General features: G+C 40.9%; 2 protein-coding genes across 4 annotated transcripts in view; one reads left to right on the top strand and one right to left on the bottom strand.

Moving 5' to 3' along the window:
• Positions 1-625: 625 nt before the first annotated feature.
• LOX (lysyl oxidase) lies at positions 626-17562 on the top strand. 2 transcript variants are annotated; one of them, XM_054032331.1, is made up of 7 exons: positions 627-1739; positions 2240-2348; positions 4013-4150; positions 6666-6822; positions 9684-9779; positions 9885-10000; positions 13291-17562. In XM_054032331.1, the coding sequence occupies exons 1-7, from the start codon at positions 1046-1048 to the stop codon at positions 13295-13297; spliced, it is 1317 nt and encodes a 438-aa protein (XP_053888306.1). In that variant the 5' UTR covers positions 627-1045; the 3' UTR covers positions 13298-17562. The 2 variants fall into 2 exon arrangements, with proteins under 2 accessions (XP_053888307.1, XP_053888306.1); XM_054032332.1 differs by lacking the exon at positions 13291-17562 and having other exon boundaries at positions 626-1739; positions 9885-10004.
• Positions 17563-20556: 2994 nt separating this feature from the next.
• The window catches only part of SRFBP1 (serum response factor binding protein 1), a 115740-nt gene continuing 112600 nt past the window's right edge, over positions 20557-23696 (bottom strand). For both annotated transcript variants that reach the window (XM_054032656.1, XM_054032657.1), the window contains one exon: positions 20557-22530. In XM_054032656.1, coding sequence (XP_053888631.1) covers positions 22343-22530 — 188 coding nt within the window. In that variant the 3' untranslated portion in view covers positions 20557-22342. The remainder of the gene's footprint in view (positions 22531-23696) is intronic.

A 23696-nucleotide genomic window follows, 5' to 3' on the forward strand; every position in this document is an offset into this window, starting at 1 on the left:
TTACTCCCAGACAGTGAAACAGTCTGATCTGATCCAAACACAGAGTTTATACATTTTTTTTTAAAGCAGGAAGGGGAAAAAGTCAGATCAAATACCTTTCCTCTTCTCCCAGCTCTTCCAGGGAAAGCATAGCTTTAGGGGACACTTGCCTGGCCAGGTTTATTTGTTCTGCTGATGGGCTAAGTCTCTTCCATGTGAAATTTCATTTTCCAATGAACACTTACTCTGGGAGGCAAAGTTGTAGTGCATTTCTCGTGTGACTCATGCAGAAATCCAGAAATGGATAGGCAAGAGTTTATTTACTGAGGGGTTTACCTCAATTAAAAGGGCATTAAGGATACTTGACTGTTACTTAAATCCTCAGCAGTGACTATACTGTGGGAGATGTTTTGGCCAGAATATTTCCCAGAAACATGTTTCCTCTCTTACTAAGCGCTCACCCCAGTCTCTCCAGTGCTGATGAGCTAATAGCATTTTTCCTTTGCATATTTTGGCATTGCCCCACGGCCTGGCAGGCCGTGTGTGTCTGAGTGCATTGAGATGCCTGCAGGCTCGCTCCAGCTTGAGACGTGCAGCTAGAGGTGTGTATATATAGAGAGGGAGGGACCCTTTTGTCTCCTTCCCCCTGCAAAGAGGCTCTGTGAGCGCGGGCCGAAGAGGGGAGGCGGCGGCGGGACAGATGTGAGGCGCTGTCAGACTCGCACGTTCCCCATCGCATTACGTGAGCAAACAGCGGCGGAGCAGCCCGCCAGGCGGGCTTGTGTAACTTTGCAAATGTGCCAGAAAGTTTAAAATCCCTGAGCCCTCCTCCTCCCGCCTCCAGTCCAGACCCCAGAGAAAGCCGGAGGACGATGAGAGGCGGGTTGTTTGCTGCTGCTGCTGCTATTCAGAGCCGTGCCCTGTAAACACCCCAGGAGCGGACAAGCTCCCTCCTTTCGGAAGGTCTCTGCGTCCCCGGCCCGCCGGCGGGGATTGAGCCTGGCTGCGGCCAGCGGCGTTTGGCGAGCGACCTTCGCGCCCGTCCGGGGCCATTGAAGCGGGGAAGATGCACGTGGCGCTGCCAGCGGCTTTGCTCGCCCCGCTGCAGGTGTGGGTGTACCTGAGCTGCGCCTGGCCCGCCAGCTGCCAGCCGCCGCCGCGCCGCAACCCACCGGCGCCCGCCGCCTGGAGGCAGAGGATTCAGTGGGAGAACAACGGGCAGGTGTACAGCCTGCTGAGCCTGGCCTCCCAGTACCAGCCGCCCCGGCGCCGGCAGGCAGCGGCCGCGGGCAGCCCCATCCTGCTGCTCCGAAACAACGCCACCGCTCCGCGGGGGGCTGCTGCTGCTGCTGCTCCAGCCAGCGTTGCCCAACCGCCGGCCGGGGCCGCCAGCAGGGGCTCGGGGGCTCGCCACTGGTTTCAAGCCGGCTACCAGCCGCCCCCCGGCGGCACCGCAGGGCAGAGGAGCCAGGGAGCCACGAGCGCTTCAGCCAGGAGCCCTCCCCAGGGGGCGTCTCAGCCCAGCGCCCCCCACAGCTCAGGCGTCGGGCCCAGGAGGGGCAACAGCACCAGCCCCGGCAGCCCCCCGCCCCTGAGCAATCTGAGAGCCGGTCGGGAAGATGCCATGGTAGGAGACGATCCCTACAACCCCTACAAGTACACGGACGACAACCCCTATTACAACTACTACGACACCTACGAGAGACCCCGCCAGGGCAGCAGGTACAGACCCGGCTATGGCACCGGCTACTTCCAGTATGGTAAGAGCCCCCCGCACCCCTCGAGCGCGAGCAGTAACACCTCGCCCCAGGCTCCAGCAGGGGCCCCGCCGCCAGCTCTTAGCTGGGCTCTCCGCTATTTCCCACAGCCCTCCCCGCCTCAGCCCGCAGCCAACCCAAACGCCAGCACAGCACATAGCGATAGGCTTTGGCAGTGGGCTCATATCCCAGCATGCTCTGGAGAAATGACCAGCCCTGCCTGCTCCACACACGAGGCAAAAAATCTGACACGGTCCTAGGATTCCTAGGATCATATGGTAGTCTTAGGGGCCCGAGAGGATTTATGAGGCGAGAGGCTGGCTGCAAACAATAGGCTGTGTCTGTCGAACGAGAAGTTTAAATGCTTCTTGTGACCTAAAGGCTGGCAGGAGCTTATGGCCAAAATAACTCCTTCTAACTAATGGTTGAAAGTGAAACAAAATGTTGGCAGATATGTTCTGGGTTTGATCGTGCTGTTGTGTGGTTGGTTTGATGAACTGCAGGTCTCCCTGACTTAGTCGCGGATCCCTATTACATCCAGGCATCCACATATGTCCAAAGGGTGTCCATGTACAGCCTGAGATGTGCTGCCGAGGAGAACTGTCTGGCAAGGTAGGCATCTCTGGTGACTTCTCCTTTATGTTAGGCTCAAGCCTTGGTACCCAACAGCAAGGAAACCCGAAGGGAAGGTAAAGATAGAGGGCTTGATAACAGGTCCTGAGTCTAGCTTCTTTTGTGGCCTCCTTATAATGTTTCAGCAACAGACAACAAGAAAGGGTAATGTACTACCCAATGTTTTTAAAAGTGACAAGTGCTTTTGGGTGCCTCCATTTGGTAGAACTTAGCTCATTTGAAAGGTCTTAAAGGAGCCTGATTTCCAAAGGGTAGGTATGCTGCACTTTCTGAGGCTAGGTCTATACTACCCGCCTGAATCGGCGGGTAGAAATCGACCTCTCGGGGATTGATTTATCACATCCCATAGGGACGCGACAATCGATCCCTGAATCGGCGCTCTAACTCCACCAGCGGAGGTGGTAGTAAGCGCCGCCGACAAAAAGCCGCAGAAGTCGATTTTGCCGCCGTCCTCACAACGGGGTAAGTCGGCTGCAATACGTCAAATTCAGCTACGCTATTCACGTAGCTGAATTTGCGTATCTTAAATAGACTCCCCCCGGTAGTGTAGATGTACCCTGAAAATCAGGCCTCTAAACCTTACTGAAGCTAGATACACCAAATCACTTGTCCCTTTTGAAAATCCTCGGAATCTGGTCTTTTTCAACTCTCTCCATTAACGTGAATAAATCATTGTTTCGTTTTTAAAAAAATCACCAGCTGCTCATTTGTAATCATTTGTGTGGGTTCACAAAATACTGTATTCAGTATTCTTAGGCACATGCAATACAACATCTGTGAGACAATCTAGCAGAAAAATATTTGCAATAATCTCTTAGAATTTTGAAAAAAAAAAATCTTTACTCGTGAACAGGGATTTTTCCTGTTTTGACTGGAACTGAAATGAACATAGCTGAGTTTCATAACTTTAACTTATATAGTACCTTACCATGCAAAACAACTCTGTTTATTCACCAGTTTCATAAACTGGTTGTAGCATAGCATTAAGGAATCATTTTTGTTACGTTGCTGCAGGAAAACCAGCAAAGGGAGCACAAATGGTTGATTATGTGGTTCTTGTTAGTAAATTGATAGTTAAAAAAATCAGACATTTAAAGAGTTAATTTACAATTTGGGATCAAAATGTCTGGATTGTAGCCTTTTAAACTACAATGGAAACAGAATCTACTGTGGCCAAGAAATCAACAAGATATTTTGTTTTACAGAAACTATTGGAAAACAGTTTTTCATGCCAAACAAGGACATTTTTACAGCTATCCATTGTTAAAGTGATCTTATGCTCTTGGCTATTGTTAAACACCATTGATTTCCCTAAATATCAAAGCGTTTCTAACCAGTGCTCATCAGGTATCAAAATCCTGCTCTTACTGAAAACAGTGACAAAACCAACATCAACAAAAAGACTGAGTCCTAGAATGTTACTAAAGCCTGCATCCAATACCAGAAGCTCCTAAGTACACCATTGAGCATTCTTGAGCATCCTCAGCTATTTAAATTAATGGGGTTGAGGGTGCTCAGCAACTTGCTAGTTATGACATGTAGTCACAGAAGGTTGAATGCTAGATCATAAGCCAAGAAGCAGCAATTTTGAATGTGTTTAATATTTTGTAAACATACTTATGCCTCTTTTTACATCACTGCAGTTCAGCTTACAGGTCAGATGTCAGAGATTATGATACTCGAGTGCTTCTGAGATTCCCCCAAAGAGTGAAAAATCAAGGCACATCAGACTTCCTACCAAGCAGACCCCGATATTCATGGGAGTGGCACAGCTGTCACCAGTGAGTAAAGTGCCCATTATGGTACCTTCTACTTATCTTTTTAATTTGTCATTTGTTAATTGTAATGTGATATGTTTTGTTACTATCTAGGGGAAATATAGCTATAATATTTTGCTCTCCCCTCCCATTTTATGGTAATAGCTCATTATATAGCTACACATGTGAGGATGAAGAATTTAAATGATCAAATGAAAATAAATGGTTCATACTCGCATACAAATGTGACAATCTGGAAGCCTATGCAATCTCAAATCAGTTTAGAATATTCAGTCACATATCCCATCTATAGAATTCAATTTTGCATAAGTCTATTGTCCATTTACCTGTATATTAAAGAACTAACCAGTGAACTTAAAAAAAGTTACAATTATAGTTAATGCCCCCAAATGTATTTTTTACTTGCACATTCACTAAAAAAAAAAAAAAAAAGGAATATTCAAATACTGAATGTGTCATTTGGTCCTCTAAAGGGCCATTATTTCATGAGACAAGGCACATTTTCCTCAAATTTGAAAAGAGGAATTGGAATGGTCCTTAATAAGCAGTTGTACCTATATGAAGCCTTAGGGTGGTATCTCATTATCATCTTCATCTGAAGAGAACTGGAGTTTTACATAAAAAGTGATGCCACAATAGATACTATTGAGCTCTGATATACAATGCGCTAATATCACCTTTGCAAGACGAACATTGACAGACACTTGGCAAGACAAACACTGGAGAATATTTGTAACATTTTGGGACCTAATAAAACTGCATATGTGGCTTGGCATATATGAGTTTGAAATCTTGTCCTAAATTTAGATATTTCATACCAGGTTTGTGATCCTTTAGGAAAGTATATGTATTTTCTTCAATTTATTTAAAATATGACTCTACAGTTATGTGTACATAATGATTAATTTTAATATGACAGAAATAATGTATTCATTGATAAAGTGATGACTGAACACTGAATTCCATCTAAATACATACCACAGAGGTTGCCATGGGCCTGATCCAAAACCCTTTGAAGTTAGTGGAATTTCTCCATTGATTTCAAGGGGCTTGGGATCAAGCCTGCAGCAATATGTCAAATTGTAAAATTGTTTATTCCTGATGGAATAGTTACTATCAATTCAAATGAAGTCTTTTAAACACAGACCTAGAAAGGCAGATGTTTTATTCAGAGTACAAGCCTTTGGTAAAGTCCAAAAAAACCCCCTCTCGCTCTGTGAATGTGTTTTAGTTTTAAAAAATGTAATGTGAAATTGATACTTACAAAGGTGACAGACTGATAGCACTGCAAACTGAAATTCTTCATCCACAGAACAGGTAATCCTTGCCCTGCCAATAGGCCCTATAACCATACTGACCAGGATTCGAATGTAGTTCTTTCAATACTCATCCAATTCTTGGACTTTGAATACGCTGCCAACAAGAATGCCAATTGTGGGGATGGTTTCTATGATGTTGACACTAGTCCATTAGTAGATGAACTATAACAACCAATTAATTTCTCAAATGACCTGCCATCAGATGGTACTGTTTAATCATCATCATTCTCTGAGTCACCTTGTCATCCAAGTTTTTAGTTGGTGATTTTTATATATATATATATATATATATAAAAATGTATGTATTTTTCATTAAAAGGTGTTCGAACTATATTTTATTTAATCTTTTACATATACACAGCTTGCTAAAAATCTTGCATAAGCAACAGCAGCAGAATGCTACAAAGACAAGCTGCTGATTTGTTAGCTCTTGCTAGTTTGCTTTCTCCATCTATGTGAGAAAAGTAGAACCATAGAACAAATAGGGTGTGAGATCTAGGACTGTGTGAGATCTAGGACACACACACACACACGATAGTGCACACTGTGAAACAAGCAAAAATATGTTTTTGCAGAACACCTTAACATTATCAAACCAGCAAGACTTTGCATGTCAGTTTATATATTTGAATGTAAATAGCAATTCCTTCAACTAATCCAATCTGTAATATTAGTACATAAAGAATGAATCTTTAAGCAGAGTAGATTGTTTGCAAATATAATTATAAAATGTCACATGTTTGGGAGACAATGGAAGTGGAAAAATAACCACAACCCTTCAGCTCCTTCCAGAAATAGCAAACTTGCCTAGAATTTACAGTATGTAAGGTAAGCATTCCTAGCCAAACAAACTGTGCCTGAAGGCAAACATTACAAGATAAACTGTTCATATTTGAGTGGTTCAAGTGCTTGCTAGTGTTATTGAAAAAGAGAAAACAGGAAATTTTGGGAAAACAAAGCCAATGCAGAGCCATTCCTTTAACAAATTAAAATGTGAGTTGTTTTTAGAAGGTTGTGTTTTTATACAATAAAAAAATTTAACAGTGGTGCCACTGAGAAAAATATATTAACCCATTAGTTTTATGTAAGAAACAAAATTTGGCAGGATGCACTATAAGGTAGATTAGATAGGAAACATGATTTAATAAGGTTTTGGCAAAATCTGATCTGCCTCTACTAACTGACCTGTGGTCTAACAGACATTACCACAGCATGGACGAATTCAGCCACTATGACTTGCTGGAAGCAGGCTCACATCGGAGAGTTGCTGAAGGGCACAAAGCAAGTTTTTGTCTTGAAGATACCTCCTGTGATTATGGATACTATAGAAGATATGCATGTACAGCACATACACAGGTAAGAGAGGATTCCAAAGAACCAAGAGATTTTCTTTCTTGCAGTTTACTTCACTTGAGAGATTTTATGTAACATTATAGGCCCCAATGCTCAGGTGCCTTAATTAGCTATGAGATAATCACCCCAGGGTACAGGTGGCATAAAACCAGCATAGCAGCTTTTGTAGTATCCTTCCACTACAGCCCTGTAGGGGGTGTGGCTGCTGGAAGTGCGTGACTGGGGCTTTCTTGTACCCTGGCAGGTCCCCTGGAGCCATTGGCAGCTGATGTACATTAAAACAGTCCTCAAGGTACTCTAACTTAGATTGGGGGACTGGCCATCAGACAGCAGGCCCAGGATTAGGGGCAGTAAAGAAATCCTTTAAGGTCTTACTCCACTTCTCTCATCCCAATCCACATTCTGTTGTCTGTTTCCTCAGTTCCCAATGCTATCGAAAGGGGTTTGAGGGGATTCAGTACACCACCGTATCGTGCTCTGTGCATATCTGTAACAGACATTCCAATTAATGGGAGCTGTGTGAACATCATGGGCAAACTATATCCCTTTTTCTGCAGAGTAGTAATTTTATCCCTGAGAAATGCCAAATATTATTCCATGGTGGATGTGTCCACATTTAAATCTTAAGTACTGTATAATGATTTATCTACAATATGTAAAGTTTGTGAAGGGGTTTTAAAAATAGTTTCCTTTGTGTAGGTTACAGCGTTCACCTAACATATATATTTTACAGCTGGAGTACTTGTGTCACTAGAGTCAAGGCTGTGTCAGCATTTCCACTGTAAACCCATATTTTTAGGGGTTGTAATTGGACTGTAAAACTTTGCTCCAGCCTCAAACTTGGCACGTGCAAGTAGGGCATAAGCTGATTACCAGCTGGGGTCAGGAGGGAATTCCTGCATGGCTTTGTCTTGCATAGTTAAGTGCCTTATGAGGATTTTTCATTTTCCACTAAAGCATCCTATATTGGCCACTGCTGAGGATACCAGCCTTGATGGACCATTGATATGTTTCAGTGTGGCTATTCCTAGCAACAAAGTAGGAGGTTTTTTGGAAACACAGATCTGGAAAAACCTCTGCTGCCGTTTTGGATACCCTCTGAATTCTTGCAGACATTTCTGATGTTTCAAAACCTGTATTTGCTTGAAGAGAAAAACCATTAGGCCATTTTTTGCAGAAGTAAAGCCATAGACAAATAAAATACAAAGATAGCCCTTGAACGCCGTGAGCTTCCTATGCCAAGAGAGTACTTTACTCTTTGCATTGGATGCAGAGTTCATCTATGGCCAAAGCTAACACTCTTCTTTGAGGTAGTCCAAGATTCTAATGGCAATTACATTCACATAAATGAGTTTGGAACTTGAGAATGGGATTCATTGAGCACGCATCTAATGTCCTAACTCATGGAGCAAAGTTCTTTCTTGATTTTTCTTATATTCAAATAAATTTAGAAGGAAAATGGTTTAAAATGGAGCTGCCAGGACAAGAAAGAGGAGCTGTGTAGCCCTCCCCAACTTATCCCACAAAAACGGTAATGAATATTTTTTTGCTGAATTGGTCTCTAAGATTTTAAGTCTTAAGCAGCAGTTATAAGAACTTAGTCTTCAGATAGAAGGGATCTAAAATGGCACTTGCAAATAGTATGTCTGTGACTATCGCTGCTGTACTGTCTCATGCAGGATCCTCCTTACATCTACCAAACTTTTCAAGTGGCCTTGTATGTTTCTCCCCAATGGACCAAAATAACTCCTTTGGTTTCATTAATCAGGTAAATAGGTAAGGAAAAAAATCACAGGTGTTTAGTCAAAATTTCAGATGTTTATTTGAACTGTACCCATGCTTCTTGGGCCTGCAAATCCAGGATTAAACTATCGCAAGATTTTCAGTACTTCCTGTCAGGTTGAAAATACTGTGAGAACAGGCACCCTCATAATATTTCAGCAATGCTGGTCCCACGCCGAACCAGAAAGTGGTACATGAAAAAAGACAATAGGAAAAATGATAGCCAAAACTTTCTGAACCTCAAAAGCCATTCAGTTGAAATTCAGAGTTTTAGGTGTAGATTTTGGTCAGTTCTTATCTTTTCTGAAATGATTCCTTCACCTCTTGCAAATAAGCGACACTTTAGGTAATACTGTCAGATAGTACTTAAATATAAGGATTTTAAATTTCAGGGATATGTAATCAGTAAATACCTATTATATTAAAAAAGTGTATAAATAGTAAGACTAGTTCAAAGTTTTCCATTGAAACCGTGTTTTGCTGGAAAACTGGGTTCTCAACAAAATATTTTCTGGGAAATGTATCTGCTTTCCACAGAAAATTGATTTTTAATCAAACTGAACACCTGAAAAAAAAAAAAAAAATTCTGAAATGGAACCATGCTGGGTCAGGGAATTGTCTGCAGCAGCATTTCAGAATTGAAATATTTCTGTTTTTGGCCAAAATATGTTTTTGATTTTTCATCCAAAACTTTCCATGAAAAACAACCCCTATTTTCCAACCAGCTATAACAAATACCTATTTATCCAAAAGAGCAGAACAGCTTGTAAATGATGCTCCAGTCTCTCAGATAGGTACCAGTAATTACAATGCTTATTTATGAATAGTTTTATCTTTAATTTTCTTATGTGGCAGAAACAACGAAAAGTCAATACAACGGCTCTGTCAGAGCTAGGCAATACTATTTAAACAAACAAAACCCAGAAAGTTCAGATTCAATGCTTAAGTCATTCATTGGTGTCTTTTTCCCCCCCAGTGATGTGCACGAAGGAAGCATCATGGTGTTACCTGCATTTTTTGATGGTGTTAATGTTGATTTCTGAAAATATATTCCTTAGACTCCTTTGTTTGCATATTTTTAGGGACTAAGCCCTGGCTGTTATGACACCTACAATGCTGACATAGATTGCCAGTGGATTGATATTACAGATGTAAAACCTGGAAACTACATACTGAAGGTATGGGGTGTGTTTTAAGAAATCATAACTATAAATCCCTTTAAGCCAGCACAGCAGGTTATCAATCCAAACCCCAGTTGTAAACGGCATTTTCCTTTCTTCAAGGTTAGTGTAAATCCCAGCTATTTGGTACCAGAGTCTGATTACTCCAACAATGTAGTACGCTGCGATATCCGCTATACAGGCCATCATGCATACGCCTCTGGCTGCACAATTTCACCGTAAGTAGATTCCTCTTTCTTTGTAACTACTTTACACTCATAAAATTAATATTAGCAAATAGGTTTATGGTATTTAGGGGTGAATTTTGCATTGAATAGATAATTGCCAAATGAGTTCTAGTGATGCAAACTTTGTAAGTGTATAATTTTATATTTAGTATGGAGTGTGCTAGTTTGGATTACAGATGGAATTTAGAGGTTTTTGTGTGTGGGCGAAATGGGAATGATTATTTTGCTAATTACAACTGCATAGCTTTCAAATTATAACTATTTGTAATTAAGCTATTTTCTTCAATCTTCCATCAGATTCATAGAACCATTTGAGATGGAAGGAACCTACAATAGTTTATCAAAATCCATTCCTCTCCCAGTACAGAATACCTACTAAAATTCTTGTTAGAAAAAATTGTTTTTGAACTCTTGAATTCAGGATTTATAGCAGGGGTTCTCAAACTGTGGGTCGGGAGGGTCAGGGGATCGCAAGGTTATTAAAATGGGGGGTTGCGAGCTGTCAGCCTCCACCCCAAATCCCGCTTTGCCTCCAGCATTTATAATGGTGTTAAATATAAAAACATGTTTTTATAATTTATAAGGGGGGGGGGGGCGCATCTCATTCAGGGGCTATGTGAAAGGGGTCACCAGTACAAAAGTTTGAGAACCACTGATTTATAGGGATTTTAAACTTGCTGCTCCTACCTGGATTCCCAACTGTTCTCCCCGGTCAACTCCCTTCTTGAATTTGCAGTCACAAGCCTCCTGATGCTTATCCAATTGCCATACAGAGCTGTTGAACAGGTTGCTGAGGGGCCCTTGAAACGCTTTGTTAAAAACAAAACAAAAAAACCACATGAACTTATGTATTACCTTCTCCCTGCTACAGCAAGGCCCCCTAGAACAGTTCTTCCAGCAACACCTCATTTACTGTTTCATGTTAGCTCCCTTGGTGTTCAAGCAATAACCCTTAACTATGTCTGGCCACAAATTGTTTTGTAAAAAGCATATGTACATTGAACAAAATCAGTGTTCCCTTTGTATTTTAGCTTAACATAGCCTATGAACATTACACAGATCTCATTTGGACGTTGCTTAATTACTATGTCACGGAGTGCATCACTCACTGCTGAACTGGCGCCTCCTCCTGGTTGTTCTGGGGATTAGCTCGAAGCCAACACCCATGTCTGCGGTCTGCACCCTGTCACTCCTTCTCCACAGTCCGCCTGCAACCCCTCTTGTGTCAGGAACCACAGAATCCTCTTCGTGGCTGGGCCCTCCGGCCATGTCACTATCTGTATTCCCCCTTTTTGGGGAGATTTAGCTCCTTAGAAGTCAAGCCACTTCCCAGTGGCGACTGTAGTCAGTTGTCCTGCCCCTTCCAGTGCCGTGTGGAGGGGCTCCAGGCCCGCCCACTACTCCAGGTCCCAGCCCAGGAACCCTCTGAACTGCAGTTACTTACTGCGTTCCTTTGCCTCTACTATCACTGCTTTTCCTTGGGCCACTTCCCTGCAGCCACAGCACCCTTCTCAGTCTCAGCAGCCCATCTGGAGCTCCTTCTGTCTTCCTGGGTTCCTGCCTGCTCCGCTCTGTCCAAGATGCTACAGGGTTGCAGCCTACTCAAGAGACAGTCTTCCCTCCTCGAACTCCAGGCAGCTACTGACCCTGCTCTGCCCTAAGGCTCTTTTTAACCCCTTACTGGACAGTGTGGGGCTGATGCCCCATCTCATACCAATTGTAAGGCTTATCTCACTTTGAATTTGCTACAAAATCCTTTGTACTGGGAAATCAAACACTGATCAAGCAGGGCTAAAATGACAAACATTTGTATCACCCTTATGTGAAGACCTAGCTTCATATCACACCGTTCACAACAAAGAATAAGATAGGTCCATCAGTGATCATTAGACAAGATGTGCAGGACTGAACCCCTGGGTGTCCTTAAACCTCTGACTGCCAAAAGCTGGGTCTGGATGACCGGGAACTGATCACTCAATAAACTGCCCTGTTCTGTTTATTCCCTCTGATCCATCTGGCACTGGCCGTTGTCAAAAACAGGACACTGGACTAGATCAGTGGTTTTCAAATTGTGGGTCGCAACCCACAACTGGGTTGCAGAATATAAGGCATTGGGTCGCGGCTGCTCTGGTCAGCACCACCAACCGGGCCGTTAAAAATCCCGTGGGCGGTGCTGCCTGGCTAAGGCAGGCTAGTCCCTACTTGTTCTGATATTGCGCTGTGCCCTGGAAGCAGCCAGCGGCAGGTCTGGCTCCTTGGCGGGGGGGCCATGGGGCTCTGTGTGCTGCCCCTGCCCCGAGCACCGGCTCCGCCTGGCCAATGGAGCTTGGGTGGGGGTGGTGCCTGTGGGCCAGAGCCATGCAGAGTCCCTTGCGAACCTCCGCCTAGGAGCCGGACCTGCTGCTGGCCGCTTCTGGGGCACAGCGTGGTCCCAGAACAGGCAGGAAAGCCTGCCTTAGAACTCCTGCTGCGCTGCTGACCAGGAGCCGCCTGAGGTAAGCCCATGCCCCAATCCCCTGCCCCATTCCTGAGCCCCCCCAAATCTGGAGCCCTTTCCTGCACCCCAAACCCCTCATCCCCGGCCTCACCTCAGAGCCTGCACCCCCAGCCCTGACCCACTCCCGCACTTCAACCCTGCCACAGCCAAGCCCCCTTCCACACACTGAACCCCTCATTCCCAGCCCCACCCTGCAGCCCTCATCCCACACCCCAGCCCTGAACCCCTCCCACATCCCAAACCCCTCATCCCCACATTGGGTCACAGGCATGATCTCACCCAGTATGGCCATTTTTAAGTTATTGAAAGCAACAAGTTAAGTGGCCTTGGCCTGGTCCTTTATTTGTTCTCGCCACCAGAGTGTCTGTGCTTGTGGGAGAATGAGGTGTGCTGCAGGTCATGAGTGGTTATTTTTGGCAGAGCAGTGTGAAGAAACTTTTATGGCATCTCCCTGCACTAGGACTAGCTCTAATCAGAGCCTCCAGTAACAGAGCTTCTATTCACTTGAATTCAAAAAGGGGAGGAGAGAGAAAAGGTTAACTGAAGGATGTCAGTTAGGGTTATGCACAGTTACTTTGCTTTGTAGCCTCCCCTCTCTCAGCTTCCTAAATTAACAAAACACTGTAATGATATTCAAACGTACAAAGAAAGCAAGTTCTCTAGTTCCTTTTGTGTTGCATGTTCATACTGATGCATAGATATTTAACACAGGTGGGTTAACTTTGTTTAGTACTCGTTTACTAATGTATGATATTTTTAACAAATTTTTCATTTTTTTTAATAGATACTAAGATGCAAGAAAATGGATGAGTCAGTGCCCACTGTTTTGTACTGTAATATCATTATATAAACTTCAGTAGAATATGAACACTTTACAAAAAGCAAAAAAATTCAACACAAACTTTTATGTTGTTTTGAAGCATAATGGCTGCTTCATAAAATGTGTAACTGGATTTTTAGCACTCAAATTGTCACTTAAAAAAACTATTGCAACGTGTGGGATTGGTGATTTATGTACAGATTTTCAAATTCTAAAGGAAATTAACTCATTCACAGAAAAATAAGTTTTTTTGTGTTTTGTTTTGTTTTAAACTCCACTGGAAATCAGAGTGTAGATAACAGCAGAGTTTGGTCAGTACACTCTCTGTGAATGAGCTGTAATCTCTTTAAAAGGTAGCAAAAACGTATAATACTACATAAAATGCAGTAAGTAGTAGTAGTAATGCTGGCTAGCTCAATGAATGCCAGATCAAAGACGAACTTGGGAGTGATGCTCCTGCCATTACAGTAAAACTAATTGGATACATTGGATGCAGACGAGAAAAGTATCCCTGGTTTTCAAGGAATATTAACATATAGCAGAAAAATTTTCATGTATGCATTAGTTACATCCCATATACGAAATTTATGTTTATTTTACATTTTTAATATATTAGTAGGTAAACCATTTTCTCAAGCCAAATGCATACTGGGGCTTTGGCCATAAGCCTGTTTTACTTTTGGAATAGAATTAAAGAACTTAGCCACTTTTCTGTGTGAATAGAGATTTTCAAAATGGGGCTCTTAAAAGGATCTACCATTAATTCAATGGGAGTAAAATGAACTAGGATGAACACCTGTCCAGCAGAAACAAGGCTTCTGAAAGCGACACTGGATAGTCCCTAATTATTAGCAGTGGGGGGGGGGGGGGAAGCATGAATTGAACAGGCCAACCAATTACAATGAGCTGATTGCCTCTTGTCAGAGGCACCACAAACAGAAATAGGCCAAAAGACCTATCAGGGTGTTCTTATTGAGAAAAGGCCTTTTACTTGTATTCCCATTAACATTATTTTACATTTAGTACTGCACTTGATTCTTAATTGCATATTTGGCTATTCAAAGAATGAAGCTTAAAATATTATACAGTAAGTATAGAATAATAGTTGGTGTATGCAACACAGAAAGTACTTTAGTTAGGTCAATCATGAAATATTCAAAGTGAAAAACTTTCAGCCCAAATTAACAAGATACATCATGCTGCTTACTGGTGGGGGTTCACAAAAGTACAATTATTTCATGTATGCAGTGGACCAATCTGTAAGCTAAAACAGCTGTGATTTTTGTTTTTTAAACTGTGAAATTATTTCTCACAACATTGTCCTGATACTTTTTCCAAAGATATCAGAAGATGCAATGCTCAACCTGCAGCTCACAACAGCCAAAGCTCAAAACCTTTAGAGTTTTAATGGCATTTATTTTTATGTATTGGTGTAGCTTGAGGAATATTGGGGTGTTTTGTTACAATTTTGGGAAATGTTTTAAGCAATATTTGCCAATATTGCATGCAGTAGAACCATACAAATTTAATTTTGAATTTGTGTTAGTTATCAGAATATCCTTGAGGACTATGGATCAGCTAGTTATTTCCTACATATATTTTGTTGTTTTAAGATTATCAGATGTTTCTGTCCAAATCACAATCATGTTCTGGGACAATAAACCTAAACAACTGAAACATCAACACTTAGCCAGACTGACACTGATGAACCATTAACTCATTGAGGGCATTGGCCTTTTAGGACTACTCACTCACCTTTCACTTCTGCATGCAGGATGGGTCCAGTTTACATCTGCAGGCTGCTAAGTTTTCCATTGGTTTTCCTCATTTGGTTGATAAATGATCATTTTAATCACTCACCAAGTCAGTATCTAACTCAAGCAATAAAGTTTGAAAACTAGACTTGGTACATTTTACTGTAGTAGTGCTCTACGCACATCAGCAGTTAAAGTTGTGCCATTATTTCTCATTAAAAAAACACTATTTTCATGTGTTTATAATTGACTGTACAAATATGTTCCTGAGGTTTGGCTTTTGAGGGCTAAGCTCCAGAACAGTTTTTGTGAATGGATTTAAAAAAAAAAAAAAAAAGCACGCGCACACACACGTACGTGTATGAACGAACGAATGCAGGTACATTTATACCTCCTGTCAAAAGTGATTCAGGCCAAGATTTCCAACCTGGGATGAAGGTTCTGATTCTACAACTTCTTGTGTGTGGGCAACTTGTACATGTGCAGTTGCATGGAAGTCAGAGGATACGTCTACACTGCAAACATGTACCGACTGCAGCAAGTCTCAGAGTTCAGGTCTCCAGACCTCGGCTTGTGCTACAGAGCTAAAAATAGCAGAGTTGTTCCTGTTTGGGCTGGAGCTCAGGGTTTGAAACATGGTGAGGGGAGTGATTCTCAGAGCCCAAGCTGGCATGTCTACACTACTATTTTTAACACCATAGCACAAGTCCCGCAAGCCTTGTTCTGTAGAGCTGGACTCTGAAAACTGTTGGGGCACAGCACATTTAGGACCAGCCATTAGCCAGGAGCTGTGCAGCCAGGAGGCACTCTGAGGTGTGGTGTTCTAAGAATAGTTCTGGGGGTGTTTACTTTGTAGATGCCCTGAGATCTGTGGGATTTTCCTGTAGCTTTGCGGGCATCTGCAGGGTTGGAGAGCCACACCCTCTACTTACCTCAAAAATTGTGGAAGTTTAAAAAGGGAGTTTACTGAGTATCTTTGGCTCTCCAGTAGGAAGAGACATTCTGGCCTTTAGTGCTGATGCTTGGGCTGCCAAATGATCCAGTGATTTAAGAATCTTTAATTACTCATTGACATGAGAGATTGTTAGGGCTCCATAGACACCTTCATTGGTAAATGAACACATTTTACATGTTGATCTGACAAGACAATGGGATTCCTTTTCTTTAGTTAAATACTGTACAAGTTTTAAAACGTTTTAAACAATGGGAAAATAAATGAAATTTGCTCACTGTTCAAGAATACATGAATGGTCTTACTTAAATCAACAAAAGCTAGGAATGTCAGCATTAAAGTTGGAAAAATTAATACAATCTGCCCTTAACTAATCCTGCTGAGCTATAATGCAGGAGTAGAGAAAAGTGGATTTATATAGCTTATGAGCTAATGTTAATAAATGAAGGAGTGCTGGCCATAATGCTCAATATCTTGGTCACTGCAGGTTTGACCCAGGTACCTGAAGCCTACTTTTTTCATGCTGCAATATATTTAAGGGAATGCTTGCTTTTCTGTAGGAAATCTTTATACATTGTTTTGATGTAAGAGTTTATTTTATAAAACAAATTTTATTGTGTAATCATTTTTAATAGGCTTTGGGCCTGTTCCTGCAGTCTTTGAAAAGGAGCTTTGCCCTTGATCTCAAAGAGTGTAAGATCAGTCCAAGAGTTTGCAAAATTTCAGAAGTACAGAAATGCTTCTCTTGCAGTTTCAAATTTCCGTTGAAAATGTTAGAGTGTGCATGAAGCAATTACCTCCGACATTTCAGGTCTTTAGAGAAATGGTGCACATAAGGAACATTCCCATGCAACAGATGCATTACAAGAGGGTTTTGCTATATTTGTAAAATCTTGAAATACATCTTTGATAATAGGTGCATATTTCTAGACAAAAGTATTAAAAGAATGAGAGATTGGTCATCAGTTGAAGCAACAGATCATGTAGATGATATTTTTATGTTGCACACCAAAGTTTACTATGTAGTATTGAATGGTGCATTCACCAAATTTACCTTCATAGTCCTTTTATATATCTGTTTTTTTAGTTGTATCTGTTCATACCAAAAGGTTTATTTTCATTCATAAGATATTGAAAGTGGTCTATCCTGTGCCTCACATTATGCCAAATATGTATGGTCTTTTCACATTCCCCAGATTAAAAAAGGTGCTGTAATAACTTGAATTAAAACCAAGAAGGGTATGCTAATAGCAGGTTATTTTTTGTTGTTGTTTTAGCAACTAAATGCTACAAATTCAGTGAAATGCCACTTGTTTTTGCAATTTCTTGAAGGAGTTTTCAATGTTTCCTTCACTGTTTTCCAAGAATCTTAATTTTAAAATCTCTATCTTTATTTGAAGAGCTTTTATTTATAATATTCAGACACTAGCTTTGTATTCTTCATTGCACTTTCATATTCTTGTGTTACATTGCCTGTATTATGGTTGCAAGTTTATGTGAAAATGACTTGAATAAAATGTTTCAAGTGTTCACACTGTCTATCCTGCTGCACCTGAGTTCAACATGGGCCTGATCCCTTTGTCACCGAGGTCAACTGGAGTCTCTTCATTGTCTCCAGTGGCGCTGGGCTGAGGCTATATATGCGTCAAAATGGGAACGATTAAAGTTTGGCAAAGTTATAAGCACCTTATAAGTCTTACAATGGGAAGTGTCAGGCAACCAGCAGCAGTATCAACTCTACCTATAATACACAAGAATCTAGCACAAATACATAACATGTTTATAAATCTTAGTTCTGGGTTCTAAATTCACTTTTGGGTGTAGATCTTTAAAACTCTGAATACTCTGGGACCCAATTGTCTGAGAGAGCCCTATATCTCATCATGGCAATTAAGCCAACTGGGATTACTGAAATGTGTGAATGTTTTAATAAGGTGATCCCATGAAGTGCTTGGGCCTGTGCTAACTTTTGTGTCTCAGGGGTGCATGTGTCCACAAAAGAGGCGGCGTGAGGGACTGGGAATTTATTTTACTCACAAATGCTTTCTTCTAGCCACAAAAAAGGAAGCAGTCAATACTTGTTTGGCAAGTGATGTTACATAGCAAATGCCTGAAAAAAATGTACAGTGTATAGTGATACCATACCACATTTAACTTATGTAATTAGGAGGAGAAGGAGGAGGAAGTAAAGTTCTTCTAGGATGTCCACACAACATTTTGGAGGAAGTCTCAGGCCTCTGAGCCTGAGCTCCAGCCCAAGCCACAACCTCAAAGCACTGTCTCTACAGTTGTTTTTAGAGCGCTAGCTTGCGCTCACTCCAAAATACTGTGTAGTCATACCTTTAGTGTTTCCTGGTATCTTCCCCTCTGCAAATATTTCGGAAATGCCTGTCATTCACTGTAAACTAATAAAAAGAAAATTGCTCTTCAAGAAGTATTTCCTAAGCCCAGACTTAGTTCATCTGGGCAAAGATGGTTTCACAGCATTAAGAAAGGGTGTGAACTCAATAAGAAGCAGGGAAAACATTCCAACTTTCCCTTCATTTTGGCCAACATTTTAAGAAGGGGCTCCTGCAACATCTTTCTTGTAACAAATCCTGTTGGGAAGTGCTTGCTGCCAGAACCCAAGCCTAAACACTCCACGTTCAGAGGCAAAAGCATAAACAAAATGAGGGCCCCATTTGGAATTTGCTCTCCCTGGAAGCCAGTCAAATCCAAAGTGACCTTTAGGCCATGATGAAAGATATTTCATTTAGGATTTAAAAACTTGTTTTGTGCTCTGTCTGTTTTGAAAGCCCGAGCCGCCACATTATTTATTTCTATAGTAATTCTCAATCTGTCTTTTTAGAGTATCAAGGAAAATAGAATTGAATAAGAGACACTATTTAGATACAATGATGTTCTGTTACTTGGAGAAGATATGTTTTGTGGAAACACATACCAATACCACATACCATACCAATAATATAGCATATAGTATTTTGTCATTTGACTTGGGTAATTCTGATGTTTAACAAAATAGAAAGCAGAAACCAAAGCTAAATTACCACATCGAAACAACACATGAAAGTACGTTACACTAATGCCTAACAATACAGGAATGGTGGGATGATCTATCCTACAGCTAGATCAACATTCACACTGTACTAAGGACACACTGTTAGCAATCATCTAACCAGAGCACCAGAGGAAATAGAGCATGAGCCTAGCAACCAGTTTGAAGAATTCATTCCAAAGAACAGATACTACAAGGAAATGAATGGGCTTAGACCCTCTAACACGCCTGGCTCCATGTAAGCCAGAGAGATGTAATGGCACATCTCTAGCCATCTCGCAGTTCCTTCGGAATTTCAATTTTCATAGAAACACATTTTTAAGCCATATGGTTTACCTTCTAAATATGAACGAACGTTATGTTGTCTTCCCAGTTCTGTACACTGCCTGAATCAATAGACTAAGGCTATGTCTACACTGCACCTCTTGTGGTGGTGTGTAGGGTGTATAGCTACAAGCCACAGTGAAAAGCAGGGTGGTCCACGCTGCAGCATGTAGCATGAAAGTGAAATCCTCTGGGAAGGGGGAGGCAGCAGGAAAACGCTTGGCAGCAGAGAGCTCCCAGAGCCTTTCCCCACTGCCTTCCCACACCAGCGCCTTTCCCTGTTGCAGCAGCCTTCCACTGTGGCAGGGAATGGCTCTAGCCAGCTCCTACAGCAGGGAGCTGCTGGCTAGTAGCGGAGAGCTGCCAGAGCTTTTCCCCTCTACGAGGAAAGATTCTGGCAGGTCCCTGCTTTAGGAGTCTTTCCCTGTGGTGTACAGTGGCTCCATCAGGAGGAACTGATATTGATAAAACAATGAGGAGTACTTATGGCACCGTAGAGACTAACAAATTTATTCGGGCATAAGCTTTCGTGGGCTAAAACCCACTTCATCTGATGCATCAGATGAAGTGGGTTTTAGCCCATGAAAACTTATGCCCAAATAAATTTGTTAGTCTCTAAAGTGCCACAAGTACTCCTCGATTTTGCTGATACAGACTAACACGGCTACCACTCTGAAACCTGTATATTTATAAAAAATAGTATTGTTGACAGGTAGGCACTGCTTGAGTGAATAGAGAGCCCCATACCCACATGGTTCAGGCATACCTTTACTGACAACCAACTGTTATTTATACCTGTTAGGAGTGTGTGTAGTGTAAGTACTTTGCACACCGCTGAAAGGAATGTGCAGTATAGATGTACCCTGAGGTGTGTAGTGCCTCCCATACATCTGAGGAGTTAATGCAGAAGTATAAAGGTCTGAGGAGTTAATGCAGAAGTATAAAGGTGAACACATTTAAAATGTCCACTTTGTTAACTATTTCACTCAATATCTTTAGCAGAAATGTCCAGTTAATGTGTTTTTTTAATTATTTGAACATGGATATCAGTCACTTCTCAAAATTGGAAACTTTCACCTACTCAGAAAAGATTAGCTGTCTGTGAAGAATTTTTTTATAACAGGATTACAGCCAACGAAAAGAGAAAAAGTTTCCTGCCCTTTATTGAAACCAGGAAAATTGCACATCAAATATTTGTTTGGACTAGTACTAAGCCTTTAAAAAAGTTTCTTGTCTAGAATATGTAAAACAGTATTCTAGATATTGCTTTCAAGAGGATGACTTTTTCTTCAAAACATGATTTTCCTTGAAGATAAATACAAGTTCAAAATACACTGAATGTAGTTCCTATGTGTAGCCACTGGCTGCTTACCTAGTACAAGATTACTTTTACAAGAGTCTATTGCTATTGAAGATGCCTTGAACTCTTACGATCTGGTATAAAATCCCCACCTCCACACATACACTACTGTTTCATATAATGAGGAATAAAAAGAAAAAAAAATCAAAACATTCGGGGCACAAACTTAATTGAAATCCACATTCCTCCAAGGCTGTAACATAATTCAGGAAGGGAGAACTTCACTTTGGATATAAAAACCTTCCTGCTGTATGGATAGCAAAGCATAGCATAGAATATCCATATTATTAACTGTGTATATGTTTTATGGAATTGATTCAGACCAATTGTATAAAGGACAGTAGCATCCAATTAAACCACAACGAGGAAGAGACAGTTACAATTAAGTTCATAGATCTTTTAAAACTAACTAATATGAAAGACCTTTAAAGAAAAAAAAAATGGTTAAAAAACCATCTCCCCACACCCCGATCCCAGGAACTCCAGAACACTAAACTGATAGCTCCATCCAACACAGTCAAATGCCCTTCCAACAGTTAGGGATATAAAAAAACCCAAGATCTTTGGCAAACAAATCAATAGCATTTAATAAGAAGGTACTTTTTAAATTTATACTCTTCTTACTGATTCTGGTAGTTAGGAACTCAGTAGGATGAGATCCTAATTCTCTGACTACATGCAATTTAAATTAAGTGGGGCACACTGAATTTTCCTTTCAGTACAGGAATGCTCACGACCGTGTACTTTAGTTATCAAAATTGTTGATCTAATCAAGAAAGATGAACATATTTTAGATGGCAAATTTTTATTGCTATCTAGAGTTTGCCATACACACTAATCTGCATTTCGGCTTGCTTAATGCATTTATGGAATTTAGCAAATGTCTTCAGAGCTAACAGAGCTCTGAACTTCTTCCAGCTAAGATAAGAGTAAATATTTTGATATTTTAAACATATGTCTTAATGAACTATTTTAACTACGTTTTCTTAGCTAGGAGCACTTATTCTTCCCATCTCTTCTGATATTGAAGTCCTTCAATAGTTTTCTGGAGTGTACCTTACATAATGCAAAACCCCACAGAGGAAAACTCTCAACTACTACAGAGCACAAAATAGCTCCATAAACCCCTTCCTGACTTCATTGTGGGTTTCACAGGTGGTGGCACTAAAGAACTGAACTCTTAATCATATACTATGTGACATCCCCATTAGCACAATTGTTTCATTTGCTCAATCTTCATTATAAACAAATCTGGAATAGCTTTTTCCTTGCCAAAAAACCTTAAAAGACTACATCACCGATTTCTCAAGATTAGGATACTATTTAGTTTATAAAAACATGTACATATGATTTGAAAAAGGCACTAGTTCTCAAATACTGTAAAAGGTTTAGTTTCCAAACTTTGCACGTATCATCTCAATCAAGAAGATAAATATTCTCTTTTCAATCTATAACACCGGGGTCACAAAGGTCCAGTCAAAACACAAGTTGTTACATCTCAAAAGTAGATACCAAACTAGAGGGGAACTATAAGAATCTTCTTTAACAATATGAATTTACATTAAAAAAGTTTAATCATCAAATTTAATCTTTTTCCCCTGGAATGCTGTAATTTGAGATATTTGTTCCCGACGCTTCTTGCTTGCTTCCCACGAAGGATGAAGTGGTTGCTCTAAATGCTCTTTTTTATTTTCATACTTTATACCTGCAGCTTTAGCAAGGTGTGTTCTCTTTACTCGCAGTTCATTTTTTGGAAAAGCTGTGCATAAAATACAATAAAAAACATTAAATGCAACTATGTCATGAACATGTACAAAACCAGGTAATACATACTATAAATACCTTAAAATAAGGGTAGGTATTTACTGGAAGCCAATATAACTAAGGCAATATATAATAAGTGAGACATACCATATAATCTCCAATATCCATTCCTAATGAGCCACACATAATATACACAGATGAACACGACTAAAAAAAAAAAAAAGTATAAACACCTAGGAAGATTGCTAAGGAGGAAGGAAGATTATCCCTCTTCTCACAAATCAGCAAACTGCCAGTTCATGAACAGCAGATATGGTCAAGATGATATGATTAAGATGGCAGAAGGCTCTGGGGTTTCAATGCAAAATTTGTGTGGAATTTAATTACCATGCATAAGAGTCATCACAATCTCTGATTTTATTGTACAGAATACCGATGAGAGATGAGTCACTGGACATCCGATTTTAGAGTAGCACTTTCAATATGAGATCGGCACATAATTTCTTTCTTTCTTTCTTCAAAAAAATTATAATCCTTAAAAGTGCAGAATGAGCCATAATCTGGGTAAAATATTCAAGTGGCTAAAATAATTTGCTGGGATGAACCACTTGATGAGATTAAAGCTTGAATTCCATCACCTTTACTCATACTCAGGTTGTACCTTTTTCCATGAGTAGTTTCATGGAGTAAGGTACTACTTAACGTGGGGAAAGGTGACAGAGTACAGACCTGTAGGATGCTTGCTTTTGATAACTATTTCAAACCATGGAAACGTATAACATCAAACAGTTTCTACAAGTTAAAGGGCAAATACAATCCCTCGATGACTCAAACAGAAATAGCTGAATAAATGTCACTAAGGGCTTGTCTGCATGAACATTTAATTTGTGGCAAGATTGGGTGGGAATCTACCCTGCACTAGCCTGCTGCAGACTAACTATCTATGTAGACCTTGCTGATGCACATTTATGGTTTGATAACATTCTCTGATCTAGTCCTCTCTGAAACGGAACTAAACCAAAGCACGTTAACATATTGTTAATGCATGTCAAGAGGGTCCACACAGACAGTCTATGATAGGCTAGGAAGGGGGTAGATTCCCACCGCAGCTTGCCGCAAACTAATTGTTTTCATGCAGACAAGTCCTAAATTGAAATATGA

Source organism: Malaclemys terrapin, chromosome 6 (assembly GCF_027887155.1).
Source record: "Malaclemys terrapin pileata isolate rMalTer1 chromosome 6, rMalTer1.hap1, whole genome shotgun sequence".
NCBI classification, from domain to species: Eukaryota; Metazoa; Chordata; order Testudines; family Emydidae; genus Malaclemys; species Malaclemys terrapin.